The sequence below is a fragment of the Cucurbita pepo genome, chromosome LG01 (genome assembly GCF_002806865.2).
Source record: "Cucurbita pepo subsp. pepo cultivar mu-cu-16 chromosome LG01, ASM280686v2, whole genome shotgun sequence".
Taxonomy (NCBI): Eukaryota; Viridiplantae; Streptophyta; class Magnoliopsida; order Cucurbitales; family Cucurbitaceae; genus Cucurbita; species Cucurbita pepo.
The window spans coordinates 4651506-4670923 of NC_036638.1; the positions used below are offsets into that span (position 1 = coordinate 4651506).

The following is a 19418-nucleotide window of genomic DNA, read 5'->3' on the forward strand; positions in this document are numbered from 1 at the left end:
AATGGTTGATGCTTTGTGATGGGCTTCTGATTTTTAGGAATTATGTACATTGTTAACTCAGTTTTTATTGTTAAGTTTGCCGACCATTGTATATTCTGTGAGATGATAATTTATTAGATCATCACTTCCTCATTCAAATTAGTAGATCTAGACTGAGTTTGACATGATTCGTAGAATTGTGAAAATTTGGTTACTTAATTCTTGCATGTTTAGGAGTGACTTTGAAATGGTCAAAAATCACTTCTTAGTGATTTTGCCATTCCAAACTTACTCTCAAACATGCTTGAGGAGTTTTGAAATGGTTAGGATTACTTTCATCATGTTCGAACCTACTCCAGAACATGCTTTAATCATTCATTCCAAATCAACTTAATGTTTGATTTTACAATTTTCATACCGTACAAATTGATTTTGAGTAATTAAAAACATGTTTCAGAGTTATTTTAAATGCGGCAAAAGTGATTTTATCTACCTCAAAGTGTTCTTTTTGAAGTAGTTATAGAAAGAGTTAGATACTTAGAAATTCATTACAAACCAGTCCTAAGTTATGGAAAAAAGTTCCAAAATCTATCTATCAAGGCATACAGTTTTCAAAATGTACCATGGAGACGTATAAACAATTACTGACTTTATGTTGATATGCAATCTCTTGTGGATAAGTTCTATGTCTGGTTTCTTCGTCTTACCAATCTTTGATTGCAGATTATCCGGTATTCATTTTATGGCATGAAGGAGGCGTTTGGTTTTGCACCTTCATTGCTCCTATGGCTAAGGTACTGGCTCCTTATGTAGTGGAGTGGAGTACAATTGGTCGGTGTTCTCTGCATCTGTGATATTAAAACTGTTCTCAATCATATCATGTAGGTATAGCACATTCCTCTTGCTGTATGTAACAGGCATCACTAGTGAAGTTGGTTTAGTCTATCTGGCTCTTCCTTACATGAAGGTAAGAAATCCAATGTCATGTTGTACACATGATTCACTCTTACGAATTCAATCCCAAACCGATCTTGGGCATGCTGCGTCGAAGTATACGTCGTTCCATTAGGAAGTTTGTCGTCATTTCAAATTGCAGTGAATGATCGTAATGAGTTGCTTTCAGGAATCTGGGAAGTATTCTTTTAGAATGCCAAACAAATGGAACTTTTCTTTCGATTACCTCTATGGAGCGATGCTTATTCTTGCAATCTACGTGCCAGGTTCGAGTGGTTCAAGTTCTTGCTGCTTTTCTTTTGCTTATGTTTTTGTATTTGCTCCTTTTGGTAATACAGAAACTGTGTCCTGCAGGAAGTCCACACATGTACCGCTACATGCTTGTTCAGAGGTCAAAAGCTCTCTCAAAATCCAAAAAAGAGTAGGAAAAAATGAAGTTAATGTTATTCTCGGGTTCAGTTTGTCTTAATTCAGTGTACTTTCCGCATATTTATCCTTAATTTTCATTTTTGATCCTTAATTTTTATTTTTGATTGGCTTAGTCTTGTTAAGGACATTTTGTTTCCTCCCTTAATACATTTGTCTACCGAAACTCTTAATCAACTCTTAATCTAACTCCAATTAAGCTAATATGATTGATTTAATTATAATATTTAGATTAGTTAGATAATTGTTGTTCTGCTTTTGTGTGATTATTTCTTTGAATTATTGAATGCTAAATCATTTATTACTCATTTAATTGTGTTGTTCTATTTATGGTTTTCTCTTTCTTATTGATATTCATTTATGAATGGTTTTCACATTTTATTTAATCATCTTATATTATTTTATATTGACGGTTGAGAGCAATTTATTATTTTATTAATATATTTTGGTTGTAATGATGTGTAATGTTGGAGCTTTGAGCAATTTATGCCAGAACTGTATATATGTTTTTGAAGGGTGGAAAGGCAAATCAAAATATAAGGTTCTAACCCAATATAATAAGATTTTTATTTTATTGTCCATTAAAAGTATGTAATTTTATTTCATAATCAAACTTGTAGTCCCCTAATTTGTTTTAAAAATATATCTTTTTTAAATAAAAAAAAAAGTTGCAATACTATGATCTTTAATAAACATTTCTAAAGTAAAAATTTATAAATGAGTAACTAAAATGTTTGTCTAGATTTCACTACACTTGGTCTTCTTTTAAAGCTACTCCGGCCCAAGCGCCCAAACTTTTAAAGGTACTCCGGCCCAAGCCTGTTTTTTTAGCCCAAGAAAACCGGCGCTTCAACACTCATCATTTTTCTGCCTTAGGGCTTCAAAACTATCATCTTCTTTCTTCTCGCCTCTTTTCTGCGTTTGCTCTCTCCGACCATTTGTAACTTCTCTTTCTCTATTTATAGGGCTTCAAAACTCACCATCTTCCTTCTCCATTATCTTCCCCTCTTCTCTGCGTTTGCTCTCCGTCAATTTCGTAAGTCTCTTACTCTATTTTTTTTTCTTTATTTTTATTTTTATCATGTTTGCTGTGCCAGTTGGATGGAGTTGGATCATCTCTTGCCCTCTCCTGTTTCTGCTAATTTTTGTAATTGTTGTGTTATTTTATCTCAGGCCATTTCTGGTAATTTTTGTTATTGCTGTATTTTTCTCTTGGATGTGTGATGATTCTCCCCCGTATATATATTTTTAACCCTATAAACTTAATCACTTTATGTCCAATCTCTATATCTGTTGTTGTTACTCATGGGTTTTGGATCCATTCAAATTTTATTAACAAACTAAATTAAAAAAATTGATTTGGATATATTAGATAAAGGTACTTCGAGCACTGGATCTGATGGCTTCTTCAAACCACCTCTCGGAGGAAGAGGAGGAAGAGATAGATTCGGACGATGAATTTTATCAAGACGGTTACCATACTATCACTAAGAAAGAAGAGAGGGAGTATTTTCGTGCAGTTGAAGNGATTAGGAATAACACAATCTACAAGATGTTGAGGTGCAGCTTGAAGTATATTTTTGTATTTACCCTTATAAACGAGGTTATATATTGATTCAATAGCTCGAGCAGCAGCTATGGCCCAACAACAGTCTAATTCAAACATAATTTCACTTTTTAAAATGTAAAATAAATCTTAATATATAAATATGAAAAGACATGTATAATAAAAGTATTTACTGATAAGGAATAACATTCTTCTGGAGCTATATTTCTTGGATTAGGAATAACACAATCTACAAGATGTTGAGGTGCAGCTTGAAGTATATTTTTGTATTTACCCTTATAAACGAGGTTATATATTGATTCAATAGCTCGAGCAGCAGCTATGGCCCAACAACAGTCTAATTCAAACATAATTTCACTTTTTAAAATGTAAAATAAATCTTAATATATAAATATGAAAAGACATGTATAATAAAAGTATTTACTGATAAGGAATAACATTCTTCTGGAGCTATATTTCTTGGATTAGGAATAACACAATCTACAAGATGTTGAGGTGCAGCTTGAAGTATATTTTTGTATTTACCCTTATAAACGAGGTTATATATTGATTCAATAGCTCGAGCAGCAGCTATGGCCCAACAACAGTCTAATTCAAACATAATTTCACTTTTTAAAATGTAAAATAAATCTTAATATATAAATATGAAAAGACATGTATAATAAAAGTATTTACTGATAAGGAATAACATTCTTCTGGAGCTATATTTCTTGGATTAGGAATAACACAATCTACAAGATGTTGAGGTGCAGCTTGAAGTATATTTTTGTATTTACCCTTATAAACGAGGTTATATATTGATTCAATAGCTCGAGCAGCAGCTATGGCCCAACAACAGTCTAATTCAAACATAATTTCACTTTTTAAAATGTAAAATAAATCTTAATATATAAATATGAAAAGACATGTATAATAAAAGTATTTACTGATAAGGAATAACATTCTTCTGGAGCTATATTTCTTGGATTAGGAATAACACAATCTACAAGATGTTGAGGTGCAGCTTGAAGTATATTTTTGTATTTACCCTTATAAACGAGGTTATATATTGATTCAATAGCTCGAGCAGCAGCTATGGCCCAACAACAGTCTAATTCAAACATAATTTCACTTTTTAAAATGTAAAATAAATCTTAATATATAAATATGAAAAGACATGTATAATAAAAGTATTTACTGATAAGGAATAACATTCTTCTGGAGCTATATTTCTTGGATTAGGAATAACACAATCTACAAGATGTTGAGGTGCAGCTTGAAGTATATTTTTGTATTTACCCTTATAAACGAGGTTATATATTGATTCAATAGCTCGAGCAGCAGCTATGGCCCAACAACAGTCTAATTCAAACATAATTTCACTTTTTAAAATGTAAAATAAATCTTAATATATAAATATGAAAAGACATGTATAATAAAAGTATTTACTGATAAGGAATAACATTCTTCTGGAGCTATATTTCTTGGATTAGGAATAACACAATCTACAAGATGTTGAGGTGCAGCTTGAAGTATATTTTTGTATTTACCCTTATAAACGAGGTTATATATTGATTCAATAGCTCGAGCAGCAGCTATGGCCCAACAACAGTCTAATTCAAACATAATTTCACTTTTTAAAATGTAAAATAAATCTTAATATATAAATATGAAAAGACATGTATAATAAAAGTATTTACTGATAAGGAATAACATTCTTCTGGAGCTATATTTCTTGGATTAGGAATAACACAATCTACAAGATGTTGAGGTGCAGCTTGAAGTATATTTTTGTATTTACCCTTATAAACGAGGTTATATATTGATTCAATAGCTCGAGCAGCAGCTATGGCCCAACAACAGTCTAATTCAAACATAATTTCACTTTTTAAAATGTAAAATAAATCTTAATATATAAATATGAAAAGACATGTATAATAAAAGTATTTACTGATAAGGAATAACATTCTTCTGGAGCTATATTTCTTGGATTAGGAATAACACAATCTACAAGATGTTGAGGTGCAGCTTGAAGTATATTTTTGTATTTACCCTTATAAACGAGGTTATATATTGATTCAATAGCTCGAGCAGCAGCTATGGCCCAACAACAGTCTAATTCAAACATAATTTCACTTTTTAAAATGTAAAATAAATCTTAATATATAAATATGAAAAGACATGTATAATAAAAGTATTTACTGATAAGGAATAACATTCTTCTGGAGCTATATTTCTTGGATTAGGAATAACGCAATCTACAAGATGTTGAGGTGCAGCTTGAAGTATATTTTTGTATTTACCCTTATAAACGAGGTTATATATTGATTCAATAGCTCGAGCAGCAGCTATGGCCCAACAACAGTCTAATTCAAACATAATTTCACTTTTTAAAATGTAAAATAAATCTTAATATATAAATATGAAAAGACATGTATAATAAAAGAATAAGTAGTACACACTACATACTACATCTCTTTTGATTTCGAATCGAGGTAAGAATGTTATGTTGACGCCAATCAAAATATTCATCCTGCAATTTTAAAGAAAAATTAAAATTAGTAAATAATTCTAAAATTATATTTACATAATATCTCATTAATTTTAAAATTTACCTTTACTCTTGTATTTAATTAGTTCAGAATTTTTTAAAATTAAACCTTTAATCAACCTTCATATATTTTCAATTCAATTTAAATTAATTCCAAGTAATTTATTTTAAAAGGATAAATTCACTAATTTGATTTTATTATAGGTATGTTCTGACCTGAAACTCATCCATAATGAATTAGACAGAATTTGATCTGATAAAAAAAAATGGTTAAATAGTAAAAAAATAATATATTAACAAGGGATATGAACCTAATATAATTTAACATGACTCAAATAATATCGAAAAAGAAAATTTTGTTCATAATAATATGGTCAATATATAACAATAATCAAAGTTCATCGGAGAAAAACAAAAAAAAAAAATTATATAAAAAAAACACATAATATTCTTATTTTGTTCTCGCCCTACTCAACTTGGTATTCTTATTTTGTTACAAGTATTCTTATTTTGTTGTCGCGTGCATTTAAGGTCGCCTTGCATTTAAGTCTCTAACTGGTATTCTTATTTTGTTATAAGGCTCAATATTCTTATTTTGTTATGTGTTATGGACTGAGGTAAAATATTTTGAAAATTTTAGAAAAAATATTTTATATATATTCTTATTTTAAAAGTTTATAATATAAAAGAAAATTTAATAAAAAATAATTTATTCCAAATCAGTATTTAATTTACATAATTTCCGCTATTTGATTTTGATAAGAATATATCAATTTATAAAAAAGAAGTTTATACTTTTTAACTAGGGACTCATTTATAATTTAAATCTATTATTTTAAATTTAAGAATACATCATTATATAAAGTAAAAGAATAAAAAGTTAGTCAGATTGTGAAATTTATTGGAATAGATTGTAATAGAAGTGGACGAAATCATTAGTCTTGCATATATCTTCTTGTTGAAAGGAAAGTGGGTCGACCATTTCCGTAGACAGGTAGTATTATAAAACTTGAAAACAAGTAGAAAGTAACACTCTTCACCGATGTACTCAAACATGTAAATAATGATTTTTTAGATCAAAATCATTTTCAAACAGGTAAATAAACATGTAAATAATGATCTTTTAGATCAAAATCATTTTACAAATGTACTTAGATAATATATAATTATATAGAACAATAAACACTAATTTAGGTAATATATATCCAAAACAATGAACACATATTTACAGGGTAACAAAAAAAATAAAAAAAATAAAAAATCCTTACTAGCGCAAACACGACCGAAAGTTTGTCTCGGAGTAAATCATTAGAGGAGATGAGGACGGAAGTGAGAGACGGAGGGATTATTTGTACAAAAAAGAGTTGAGACATCGACTGCCTATTCTGAGAGAGTGGGACGTGTATCACACATAACCGAAATAGGAAGATTCTCCAGATCTTCCTTCTCATTTCCTGAGTTTTGGCAAAAGTCGGAGGTTGGAAGCTGATCAGATGGCCGAAATAGTAAGATTATCCGAATCGAGGCCTGTAGCTCTCCAGACTAGAGAGGGGGCGTGGATCAGATGAACGGAATAGGAAGATTGTCCACATGCTTGTTCTCCATCAACTGAGCGTCAGGCGGCCGCGGCCATCAACAATGAAGAAGTGGTTGTACAAAATTGTCAGATGGCCATCAATAGAGCAATTAGTGGCTCACCTACCGCCATCAATGGGCTGCCATCAATGGAGCAAGTGGCTCACCAATTTTCAGACGGCATGTACTCATTTTTCATACAAACAAAAGAGCCCACTAAGAATATGAAAAGCAAAGCCCATTAAGAATATGAAAAGTTGAAGCCCATTAAGAATATGAAAAGCCCAATTGAAGAAAGCCACGATTTGTACATGTCATAATTCTATCTTCCGGAGGTAGTTGATCAGACAGAAGAGATGGAATATTTTAAGAATTATAGGTTTATTTTCTCTTAATTTTTCGCTGTTCAAACTTTTTTTTTTTTTTTTTTAACTGAAGAATGTACGCACGGTTTTGATGTACCAGATTTTGGTAACATCTCCAATAAAATTGCTCGAGTTCTCGTGGATGTTTAAAGAGGTTTGAATCTCAGCCAATGAAGTTATCAAACATTACAACAAGAAAATGTAATCATTCTAATTTTGTGTTTTTTTATCATGTAAAAAAGGATTTATACATTCCTCTCCTTTAAATATTTATTTTATATTATATGGATAGATAACTAATTTTAAAATGGTAGACATGGAGAGCAATTTATTATTTTATTAATACATTTGGTTGCAGTGATGTGTGATGGTGAAGCATTGGGTTGAGCTGTTTTTAATTGAAAATTGACTAGAACTATATATGTATTTTTGAAGGGTTCAAAGTCAAATTAAAATAAATAAATAAATAAGGTTACTTTAAAGATGGTATAACCTTCTATCCCAATATAATAAGAATTTAATTCATTGTCCATAAAAGGTATGTAATTTAACCTATGCGCACCGTCATGAACTTAGGCGTTAAAAAGTGTGTTGGACATAGTGCACAAGACTAGTATATGGATTCTTGTTTTTGCAAATTGTTCCAATTTATAGCTCGACACCTCTTAGGACGTGTTAGGCATGCATACGAGAATTTGCAACCACATACGTCATAATCAACTTGTAGTCCTCGTTTGTTTTAAAAATAATTTTTTTTAATTAAAAAAAGTTGCAATATTATGAAATTTAATAAACATTCCTAAATTATTGAAGTAGAAATCGATAGAATAGTTAACATAAATGTAACCAAAATGTTTATCTAGATTTCATTTTGAAATAATGACACTTGCACTCTTCACTCTAAAATCTTGTACCTGTAATATTACAAATTTTAAAAGAACATACATTTTTTAATTCATGAAAAAAATATATATTTATATATATAAATCATCTCGATAACAACTTCCTATTAATTTTAGAAACTGATGGTAAATATATCAACTTTTGAGACCACTAACTTGAGATGTGACGGAAGCTCAATAATTACTTGTTTGCCTTATAAGGATTGTTTAATTTTTTGTTTGCAAAAGGAAATAGGGTAATGATATCAATTAAAATATAAGTTAGATCAAAGTTTTAAACGAAAACAAATCTACCTAAAATGAGTTCAAATTGAAAAGAAAAAAAGAAACAATTTTCTTCATAAATACGCTTAATCTCATTTAACATGTAACTAAAAAAAGCCGTGGATTTATAAGTTCGGTTTATTTTCACATCTTTGCTTAAAGTTAGGTTCTTAGTCTATAAGTTTTTGCTTTATTCAAAGTTTGGTCCCCATCATTTTAAGAGCTTCATTATAGTTGTTTTTATTATTAACGACAATTTTATACATTTTATATTGACGGTAATTGTAATAGTTCAAGGCCACCGTGAGTAGATATTGTGCGCTTTGACCCTTATATATCGTTGTCACATTCATAGTTTTTGTCTGTTAGGAAAAGGTTTCCACATTCTTTCAATAAATGTTTCGTTTCCCTCTCCAACCGATATGAAATCTCACAGCAATAAAATTCGAGTTATGTTGTATTGACTAGTAAAGAAAATCAAGTGCAGGTTTTTTAGATAAAGAGGAAACAACTCGTGTACAAAACGAGTCTTGTCAAACATCTTCTAAAGCCCTAACCTCAAAACACGTCCCTCATGTTATTGAGAATATCCAGTTTCCTCTTTACCAAAAAATCCACATTTATTTACCTAACAATACAAATAACTAATATAACCTTCAACATATAATTTAGATAGATAATAAAAAATAATAATTTTTGACTTAAACTTTAATAGCAAACACCTCGTGAAGGATAGAATTGTATGCAATAATTATATACATAAACAAAACTTGTCTTTTATCGTAAGAGTGCAACTTTAAACTTATAATAAAATGATAATTATTTAGATATAGAGGTTTCGAGTGTCGTTGTAAAATTAAAAAAAAAAAAAAAAAAAAAAAACAAAAAAGAAAGGAAAAATTGAAATAAAAAAATAAAGGCCACAATAAAGCAGGTGTTTTGGTATCCACAATTTTGAGTTTACCACCAACCATCAATAATTTGGATTTTATTATCTTCATGACCACCTCACTTTTCTCACCAACTAAATACTACCACACAAAATTATTTTATTTCATATTTTATATTATATTTCTACCAAATATTTTAAAGAATTATTTTTAATTTTGAAATAAAGACAGCTTCCATAAGTAATTTAAATAATCACCCACAATAAAGACTATTTACAAAAGAGGCTATAATAAAATAAATCTTAACAATTTTATTAATTTTAGGTTAAATGATAAATTTAGTCTGTCCTTAAATTAAAATAAATTTTAATAAATGTCTAATAAATTTATTATTTTTAGTAAAACATTGAATATGTTAAAAGATATATTAAAACATAATTAAAAATTTTGAGACTTATTGGATACTTTTAAAATTTAANTGAATATGTTAAAAGATATATTAAAACATAATTAAAAATTTTGTGACTTATTTGATACTTTTAAGATTTATTTTTTAATTAGGTATGGCGTGGATAATATAATAATTAATAAATAGTTTAATTCTCCCCATCGATATTAAATTAAAATTTATTTTTCTTATAAAAACGGAAATTAAATTTTCAGAACAGTCCAAGTAGCTGGGAAACCACTAATTTTAATTTTTGTGACCTACAAAATAATAAAAAATAATAATAAAAACTAATTTTGATGCTTACGGAAAGAAAATAAAGAGAAGCCACTAAAATCTGGAGAAAGGAACGTTGAGGTTGAAAAATCATTGTTTTTTTTATGCATTGAGCATTGAGCATTGAGCATTGAGCATTGAGCATTGAGCATTGAGCATTGAGCGCTGAGAGGTGTTCCACCGCGACAGAGAGAAGAATCCATTGATGCTCTTAGCCCTTCTTCCAATTTTGGATATAAACAAACCTGGTCTTTACTTTGAATTTTGAACTTTGAACTCCTTTTCTTTCCCTTCTTTTTTTTAAAGAAACACATTCTTGTAAGCAAAGTAATTGGGTTCGTGTCCTTTCTCCTGCTTTTCTCCTGCCGGTGCCGGTGGGTCGGGGCCATTTTTCGAGGTCCGACAGACCCTGCTGCCTGATCGTCTCTTTCGTCTCTTCACTCCTGCTTCCGCTCTTCTAACACGACTCAGACTGGTAGGTGTTACTCAACATCTTTGAATTTCTTTGTTTTCCGAGATTTCTCTTGTGTTTGCCTCCATCATATCTGGGAACCCTAGTTTTCCGTCTTCTCTTTGCGATTCCCTTTTGCTCTTTTCTTCTTCTGTTGTTTTGTTGTGTGATTGATGATGCTCTAGTCTTAATTTTGGATTTTCCGTTTGTTTTACAATCCTGTTGCGCCTTTGCTCGTCTCGAGAATCGTAATTACTCTGCTGTTGAGAATTTCTTGGATGGTAGTCGATCGTTTCTTGTGTAGTTCTATGACTATGTTTGTTTTCCACCAGTCTCGCTAGTCATGCTGTTTTTTTAGGTTTAGGGCGGTAAATAGTCAAAGCACCTTGCTCTCTTGCACCTCTTCTTCTGTGTGCTGCTTGCGTTCGATTCCTTGCTCCAGTATAGAAGGACGCTGATTTATTCAGTAACATGCATGCTTGGGAACTTGATTCTTCCTGTTCAGTATATATTATTTTAGTGACCACTATCATGTTCGTTTACCATATTATTGTGAATAGTTTTTTATCAATCTGGTCCTGTGGATTTGAGCTGACTAAAGAAGGAAAATTCATCCCAAGAGGGAGAAGACTCACGAAGTACACAGTGTTCTATTTGAAAATGATATTCCAAAAGGCTTCCTTATAATCTTCACAAGAATCCTCACAAGTAGCTATGTATAGCATCATAAACCAATAACGAAATAAATCTATGATGCAAATTAAGTTCTAATTAAACTAAAATTTCGGCTAAACTAATAATAGTTAAACTATACTAATTTTCTATCATCTTGTCCTACATCAGAATCATTAGTTAAAGCGCTTTTATGATAGTAATGGCTGCTGTTTGTTCGGCTGATTAGAGAGTAGGATGAAATATCACATAAAAGATTGTTGGTGATGGTTAGCACTTAACATGTCAATTCTAGTTAACGTATCCTGTTGAATTATGGTTTTATAAGTTTCTGGTTATGCTGCCTTTTCAGATAATAGCTAACCGGCTGCCCATCAACATGCTCAAACCAACTGAAGAGGTGGGTAAAGAGGAAAATAGGAGGCTTGAAGCAAGTGAGAATAATGAATATGTAAGGCTAGTCATAGCTAGTGAACCAAGTCCTTTGGAATCAGAGATTCTACAGCTTCATGATAAATCGAAAAGCGAATCATCCTTCAAGTGGTGGATCAAAGTCTCCCTATGGTGCATTATTATTATAGTATTTCTTCTTGCTTTCTTCAAGTGGGGAGTGCCATTTCTTTTTGAGAAGGTAATTCCTGTTAACTACATCGCCATTTCTTCTCTTTACCTACCTTTGAGCTGAACGGCAGAAAATTTAAGCTATGCTTCTTATTTATTTTTACAAGTATTAATGTATGATATACTTGACCAGCTTATGCAACTAAGTTTGGTGTAGTGATAAGTTTAAAGATGGGTTAATCATATCCGCAACTTCTTGATCTCAGTTTGTAATACGGGCATTTGTGCTGGAAGAAGAAAGTAATTAGTAAATGATTGCATTAGCTGTACAAGATTAAAAAAAGATCTTACATAATCTAAGTTTGTAGAGCTAATCTTAATCCCCTGGCTTATTTCAGGTCATCCTTCCAATTATGAAGTGGGAAGCTACTGCCTTTGGTCGACCCATGCTTGCACTAACGCTAGTGGCTTCTCTGGCATTATTTCCAGTATTTTTTATTCCTTCTGGCCCTTCAATGTGGTTGGCTGGGATGATTTTTGGCTATGGATTTGGGTTCATTATAATAATGGTTGGAACAACAATTGGGATGGTCCTGCCATATTTAATTGGATTATTTTTCCGGGAGCGCATTCATGTAAGTAAGACCTTGATATATTTCCCAGTATATTCTTATTGAAAGAAGGCTCGGTATTTCTAAAGCCAGCCGAACAGTATTACAAACGGTGGTTAACTAGTTAACCAATAATTAACACATATGTAAACAATTAGTAACTTCAATAATCTGAGAAACAGAATTGAATAGAATTTGTAATCCCATCCCATACTATATTGTCTTTCATTTGGTTCCCTGATATTTGTTTATTCATGATTCTCAGGGATGGTTGATGAGGTGGCCGCAAAAAGCAGAAATGCTTAGGCTTGCTGGGGAGGGGAGTTGGTTTCGTCAATTCCGAGTTGTCGCACTCTTTAGGGTTTCACCATTTCCGTACACTATTTTCAATTATGCAATTGTGGTAACAAGCATGAGGTTTTGGCCCTATTTGTGTGGGTCAATTGCAGGAATGATACCAGAGGCTTTCATTTACATCTACAGGTTTCCTTCTTAGTCCCTTATATAGTTTTAACTTACCAAAGAATGGGAGGAGGAAAGTTAATATGCTTAAGTTAATTTTCTTAGGCCTGTCATATGCTTGTGTGCATTCTGGCAAATGAATACAACCTTGTTTTGTATATTGAGATATTTCCCTTGACTTCTATGCATTCATTTACATACGCTAAATATCTCGGCTCTACTTTTGTGCAGTGGTCGGTTAATGAGGACACTAGCAGACGTTCAATATGGAAAGCATCACCTGACGACTGTTGAGATTGTGTATAATGTCATCTCCTTCATCATTGCGATCATCACTACGGTTATTTTCACTGTTTATGCAAAAAGGACGCTGAACAACCTTCAAAGGGCAGAAGATGATGGAAAGTATTCAACCTCCCTCCCTGGCAATTTTGAGGTCGAGAGTCTTTCCCACGGAAGGTACAAGTAGTTTGGTTTACCTACCATCTAGATTGCCATACTGGTGAACTCACTTGGATTAGATATAGATTAGTTCCTGCACAATTAACAATTAACCCAAAGGATTCTGAACAGTTCTTCCATTGAATTAAGTTGTTCTATAAAGGTTTTCCGGCTTGCTTTATAAAGTTTCCTAGGCTTAAAATATATTTATCCTACAAATTGTTTTCCCTGTTCCTTTCATCCTTCCATCCCCAACCGGTCTTTAGCATGCGGGAGAAAAGGGTTCATGTAAAGGAAATGGGTTTGTGTAAGTCTGGCTGATTTGAAACGAAAAAGAGAACAAAGAATTTTGTGATGATTTCTAAAGTAGTTTAATTGCTGTTTGCTGGCTTTGAAACTGTGTATTCAGTAGATGATTTTTGTATTGTCAGCACTGAGATCAAATTTCAGGAGGTGGGAGTTTCTTCNTTTTTTTTTTTTTTTTTTTTTTTTTTTTTTTTTTTTTTTTTTCAAGATCTTAAGTATGAGCAGGGGGTTGCCATTAGACCTTAGAGTACTAACGTCGAGAACTTTAAGTACTCGCATTGAGAATTAGAAGCACCATTGCTGAAATAGGTTAAATAAAAGTAAACTGTACAGGGTTCGCATAAGACTAGAAACAATATAGAACTAAATGATTTTAGCCAATATAGAACTATATTTGTAATATGAAGCCTTACCATCCTGACTTAGAAGATGGATGTGCAGATCTCCTATCAATGTTATGAAGGAAGATAGAGCAGTTGAAGAAGTGGTAGCCCAGATTACCCACAAAATAAGAGTTGCTGGAATACTTGATAAGGTGGAAAGGCCTCCTAACCAAAGAGATCAGTTTAGAGGGTGAAGAAGACGTAGAGGTTGATCTGATTGAAAGCATCAATCAACGAGGAATTCAACTAACTTGGAGAATGATGTGGGTATGCTTGTCTAGAGGTATATTATAGATGCCTTTGGCACCAAGCTCTAGACATCTTCCTTCATATATTGATGCCATATAGTTAATTTGTAGTCTGTATATATAGAGTTGGAGCAAGTGACTTGGCTTCTCCTCACCTTAGCACGTCTACTCTTACTGTATACAGATGCAAGGTGCATAGAAATGTACTATAAGAGGGTGTAAGTAATCGTCATACTGATTGCCCTGACCTATAATGTAGTTCAATTGCTATCAATCAAACTGCACTTTCCCTTGCCATCTACCAGGGAGGAGTTGTTTTCGAATGTTCTTTCCCCCTTTTTAAGATTGCCTACTATGCGCCGCCTAAGAATGGGAGTAGTACTAGTTTCCTCTGGCCTCCTCCACAGCCACAAGCATGCGAGAACACTGAATCTAGTGTAGGAAGTCCAGATATTAGATCAAAGAAGGAACGAATTATATATAAAGAGAAGAAAAGACTTGGAAAAGAAAACATAGCAACTTATTGTCAAACCTTTTCACCTCTACAACTGTGTGTGTTTAAAGAATACATTATGTACTACCTATATCACAAACTCCAAATCGAGAGTTGCAGAATAATGGATTAAAACAGGCATAAAAAACACCCCCTCTCCCTAAAGGCAAAATCCTTATAGTTATCTCAATCATTTGACTTGTGGTTTCGCTGCCAAGCAATATTGTTGTTTTACATTCTTTCCCTAAATTCTTCAGTTTCACCTCGACAGAAATTTCAGAATCCGACCACAACCAACAGCGTTTCCTGCAACCTTAAGTGACATGCTTCCAGAAAAATGAGTAATATGATCAAGGTTTCCAAGGTGCTGGAGGGGGTGGTGGAGTTGGGAACATTGGAGGCACTGCAGAGAAGATGGTGTTCTTGTCAATTCCAGATGTTTTTTCACCCGAAAGGGCAACGAGTGCTGCAACCAAGCCTGCATTTCCAGCTAGAGTTGGCTCAGTGTAGTTATAGTTGGTGCGAACATCGTGAAACCCATCGTGCTTGTCAGGACCAGCAACCATGGCACCAACAACTGTATTTGGGTTAGGCTTTTTTGTATCCCTCCATTTCCATCCTCCTTTGCAGTTATATTTGATCTTGTTCTTTGGGATTGATGCACCTCTATGATGCACATGTTTCGGATAATGATTGCCAAAACCAACGATGTAGCTCATCTTGCGCGGGTTTTTGCCAAGGATATAATCAATCTGCAGAACACACAAGAATAGTGTTGAATTGAGTGTGTATTGAGGGTAAGAAACTGAACTAAACTGATGAACTAACCCAATCCATACTCATGTCAATTCGGTTCAATTAATCTTATATGTTCAGTAAGCAGTTCAACATAATGTGTAAAGAAGGATGAAATACTAAAGAAGGATGAAATACCTGGGTCTTCGCAAAATCGCGCAAAACATCAGTTGAATAGAAATTGGGCCCACAGTACCATCCAGGTGTATCTGCCGCTTCCAAGTAATCACTGTACAGGGTAGCTAAAAAGGCTGCATTGACGACGTACTGAAGAGGCTGTGGCCTTCCATGGTTTAGCTGAATTAGGCCTCCTATAAGATCACCCCAACAAGATAGCAAAAATGTAAACTATATTCGTAAATTATAACTAATGATGATGAGTAACTGTAAGGTTAAAAGAGTTCAATTTCCAACGAGTGGTGTACCTCTAGTTCGATTAAACTTTGTGAAAAATGGTAGGTAGGAACACATAACTATGCTAGTTTGGTTGTGGAATGTCCTCAAGATTTCCTCATATGGATATCCAGGGCTCAAGAACAATCGCAAACGACTGAGAAGAACCTACAAGAAATGGTACAAGGAATTTCAGCAAAGTACACCCATAATGCATAGCAAGAAACCAACGAGTACCCTTCAATATTGGGACAAGAACGTATTATAATTCATCACAAGTCTAAGAGAAATGCCACATTATTTTAAGAATAAAAATTACAAAACAGGGACAATGAGAATTCGTAAATGAACCTGGGCGCCTGCAAGCTTGTTGTCCCAGCTCAAAACTCCATAGTCAGGTCCACCCCAGAACGCACCCGCATGTTTGGCAATGCCAGGAGTGGTAGAAAGTTGAAGATAACTGGAATTCCCAGTAGCATAATACAACCAAGCTCCACCCCATACAAACTCATCCCAATAACTAGTTGAATTGTAGAAGATTGAAGCTTCTGAATTACCTCCACTGTATCTGCCTCTCTGATCCCTGGCAAACTTGAAGAGTGTTCTGGCACCATGGACAAGCTTCTGTGAGTATGCCTTGTTGTCTTTGAAAACAATCGATGCTGAAGCTAAAGCAGCAGCCATTTCGGCAGCAAGATCTGAGCAACTACTGCACGTAATTACAGGCCGCACATAATCAATGTCCTCTGGGCGCATCCAGCAATAATGATCGTTTGGACTTGTATTTCCTCCAGAGGTATCCCCTACTCCAACCTGTCATATGATGGATAGAATTTTTGTTTATCATCGCTGAACAAAAGACTCAGAATAAAATTATAGGGGCACAACTAAACAAAAACCAGACTCATGCAAATGAAGATACAGATTATTCATACACACTACGTTTCAAATTCATAATTCATTCATAATTCACTTCAAGTCATCTACGACATTGAAAATAAGCATTAAACATGAGTGAGAGTTTTTCATACCTGCATGGCGATGGTACTGATAGAATCAGCAGTATGGTTAAAAGTCTTGAGGAAATAATCACTTCCCCACTTAATAATATCCTTGACATGGTTGAGCTCTCCAGCAGCTTCATATTTGGCACTGTATTCAATGACACTCCAGCTTAACATGGTCATGGCAAAAGAGGCAGGAAAATTGAACTTAATTGCATCTCCAGCGTCATAATAGCCACCAGACAGATCTTTAAAGAGAGATGAATCATCGCCATCTTGCGTGCAGGAATTACCCCTCCAGGACACATTATTGTGCTTCGGGAGCTTACCAGCTACATTCATGAACGAAAATGAAGTAAATAACACAATACCATATCATGTGCTCTCTTGATTATCAAACGACAACTAACATAAAGCTAAATCTTTACTGCCCAACTCTACAAATACAAATCCAGTCCCCCGTTTCATCAGAACTTAATTAGTAACAGGGTCAAATTTCAAGTTCTGTAATGTACGGGGGTTAGCCAGTAATAAATTTCGAAATTGACAGGATGATTTATTCACCGAGGCAATCATCAATTCACATATAGATCTTGAGATAACCAACAAACGTTTTCATCATCAACTAATTTCCTTAACTACGCATCCCAAATTTTCAACAGACAGAAAGCAAAACAATCTAAAACCACGATGATCAAAATCAAGGGCAGCAGTAGTAAGAGATGCAAGATGGACATACATCGCTGAGCGTTGAAGAACATGAGGGCCTTATGGAGGGCAAGAGTGTAATTATCCGGCGGCGGGTGGGGGTGGTGGTGGCGCGGCACCGTTTTGACGATTAGGGTAATAAGACCAGCGAGAAACCCAGATACAAGTAGGGTTCCAACAGTCCACACAAAGATCTTCCGACTGACAATAATGCAGCCGAGATCCACATACTTCTTCTTCTTCTGTTCGCCAGGTCCAAGCAGCCAGCTCTGTTGAGTCTCATCGAGAGGCCGAGACAGAGCGGCCCTGTCCAAATCCTGCAAATTCCGGCTGCGATCGTCGTCGGTAGCCGAATCCGCCGTGTTAATCTCAAGCGGACCCCCCCACGGATCTCGCCCGTACATACTCATCTTCGATCTCTCCTCCTACCTCTCTGAATCGGAAGCAACTCAAATGAAAGAATGAAATCAAAGAGTGAGAGATGAAATTCGGCACCGACAAACGGAGGAAAGCCCCAGATCTACGGAATCGAACTGAAAAAATGGGCAATGGAAAAATGTAGAGAGAGAAATAGAGGAGAGAGAGAGAGAGAGAGAGTAGCGAATTAAAGGCAGTGAAAGCACAGAAGGAGTTATGTATATATGAAGAAGAAAGGAAAGCAGAGCAATGGCTGTCTGTGTTCTGCTTGCTCAAAACACTTTTTTGGGCTTTTTTCTTTTTTCTTTTAATTAATCAATCAATTAAATTAAATTAAATTTTGGGAAAGCGAAGGACGGTGCTCAAAATCAGTCAAATTATCGTAAAATTAGTAGTAAACTATAATAATAATCTCTGAATTTACCATTTTACCCCTTATCCCTATAATAATATCAATGCTTAAACAATTCTTGCTTTCCTAATTTTGTTAAATTATTAGGGTAAATTTAGTCTTTTTATTAATTAGATAGATACATTCGACTTATTTATGAGCCTCTTATTTTAACATCATTTAAATTCTCTTATAATTTAAAATTTGAAAATGATTTGTAACACTAAATTTTAACCTAAACTAATACTAAATACTAAATTAAAAAAATTTAACTTTCACAGACAAATAAAAAGAAGAGCAAAAGAAATTGTAGATGTAAAAAAGTTGGGAGGCTTTTGCAAGGAATTGAAATTATGAGGGTAAAATAGTAATTTAGGCTGATGATTAGTATTAAAAAAAAAAAAAGAAATAGAAAAACAATAGATGTGATGGGGAGGTTGGAATGAATTAATTGGTGACCAAATTATTTATAGGGAAATATAATTTCCACCATTTTTATTCGGTAGACACACAGATTGGGACTGAACGCCGACAACCTGTCTACCATTTCTTATTATTATTTCTTTCATTTGTTTTTTTTAATTTTAACGCTAATTATTTAATTTCATGTAAAATTATTATCTTTTCTTTTTAAAGAATAAATAAATAAATATAAATAATATTTCCCTGTCTCTATCTCCCCCTTAGAAACTGAAACTTTCACTCAAAGTTGGGTGGTTGGGTCAATACTACTTTTAACTAAATATATTCCCTGTTTATTTTTATTTAGTTTTTCAATTTTTCATTTTTTTTATTCAACATGTAAAGTTAAAAATTGGATCATTTAGTTAAAATTATAATATATTAGTCAATTGAGCTAGTTATTCAAAATTTACTGGATAGTTCTTACCTTTTTTTTTTTTTTTT

At 33.2% G+C, this 19418-nt stretch overlaps 3 protein-coding genes across 3 annotated transcripts; 2 read left to right on the forward strand and 1 right to left on the reverse strand.

The window, feature by feature from the left end:
- The first annotated feature begins 668 nt into the window (after positions 1 to 668).
- Positions 669 to 1536, forward strand: LOC111807044 (very-long-chain (3R)-3-hydroxyacyl-CoA dehydratase PASTICCINO 2A). The gene is made up of 4 exons (XM_023692619.1): positions 669 to 773; positions 865 to 946; positions 1103 to 1199; positions 1288 to 1536. The coding sequence occupies exons 1-4, from the start codon at positions 727 to 729 to the stop codon at positions 1356 to 1358; spliced, it is 297 nt and encodes a 98-aa protein (XP_023548387.1). The 5' UTR covers positions 669 to 726; the 3' UTR covers positions 1359 to 1536.
- An 8716-nt stretch (positions 1537 to 10252) lies between these two features.
- Positions 10253 to 14634, forward strand: LOC111802669. Its single transcript, XM_023687118.1, has 6 exons — positions 10253 to 10651; positions 11652 to 11930; positions 12259 to 12495; positions 12737 to 12954; positions 13165 to 13392; positions 14122 to 14634. The coding sequence occupies exons 2-6, from the start codon at positions 11679 to 11681 to the stop codon at positions 14255 to 14257; spliced, it is 1071 nt and encodes a 356-aa protein (XP_023542886.1). The 5' UTR covers positions 10253 to 10651; positions 11652 to 11678; the 3' UTR covers positions 14258 to 14634.
- A 175-nt stretch (positions 14635 to 14809) lies between these two features.
- LOC111802661 (endoglucanase 25-like) lies at positions 14810 to 18378 on the reverse strand. Its single transcript, XM_023687106.1, has 6 exons — positions 17736 to 18378; positions 17024 to 17328; positions 16344 to 16805; positions 16025 to 16160; positions 15738 to 15910; positions 14810 to 15556 (listed from the first exon to the last, which is right to left on the reverse strand). The coding sequence occupies exons 1-6, from the start codon at positions 18112 to 18114 to the stop codon at positions 15155 to 15157; spliced, it is 1857 nt and encodes a 618-aa protein (XP_023542874.1). The 5' UTR covers positions 18115 to 18378; the 3' UTR covers positions 14810 to 15154.
- Between the last annotated feature and the right edge of the window lie 1040 nt (positions 18379 to 19418).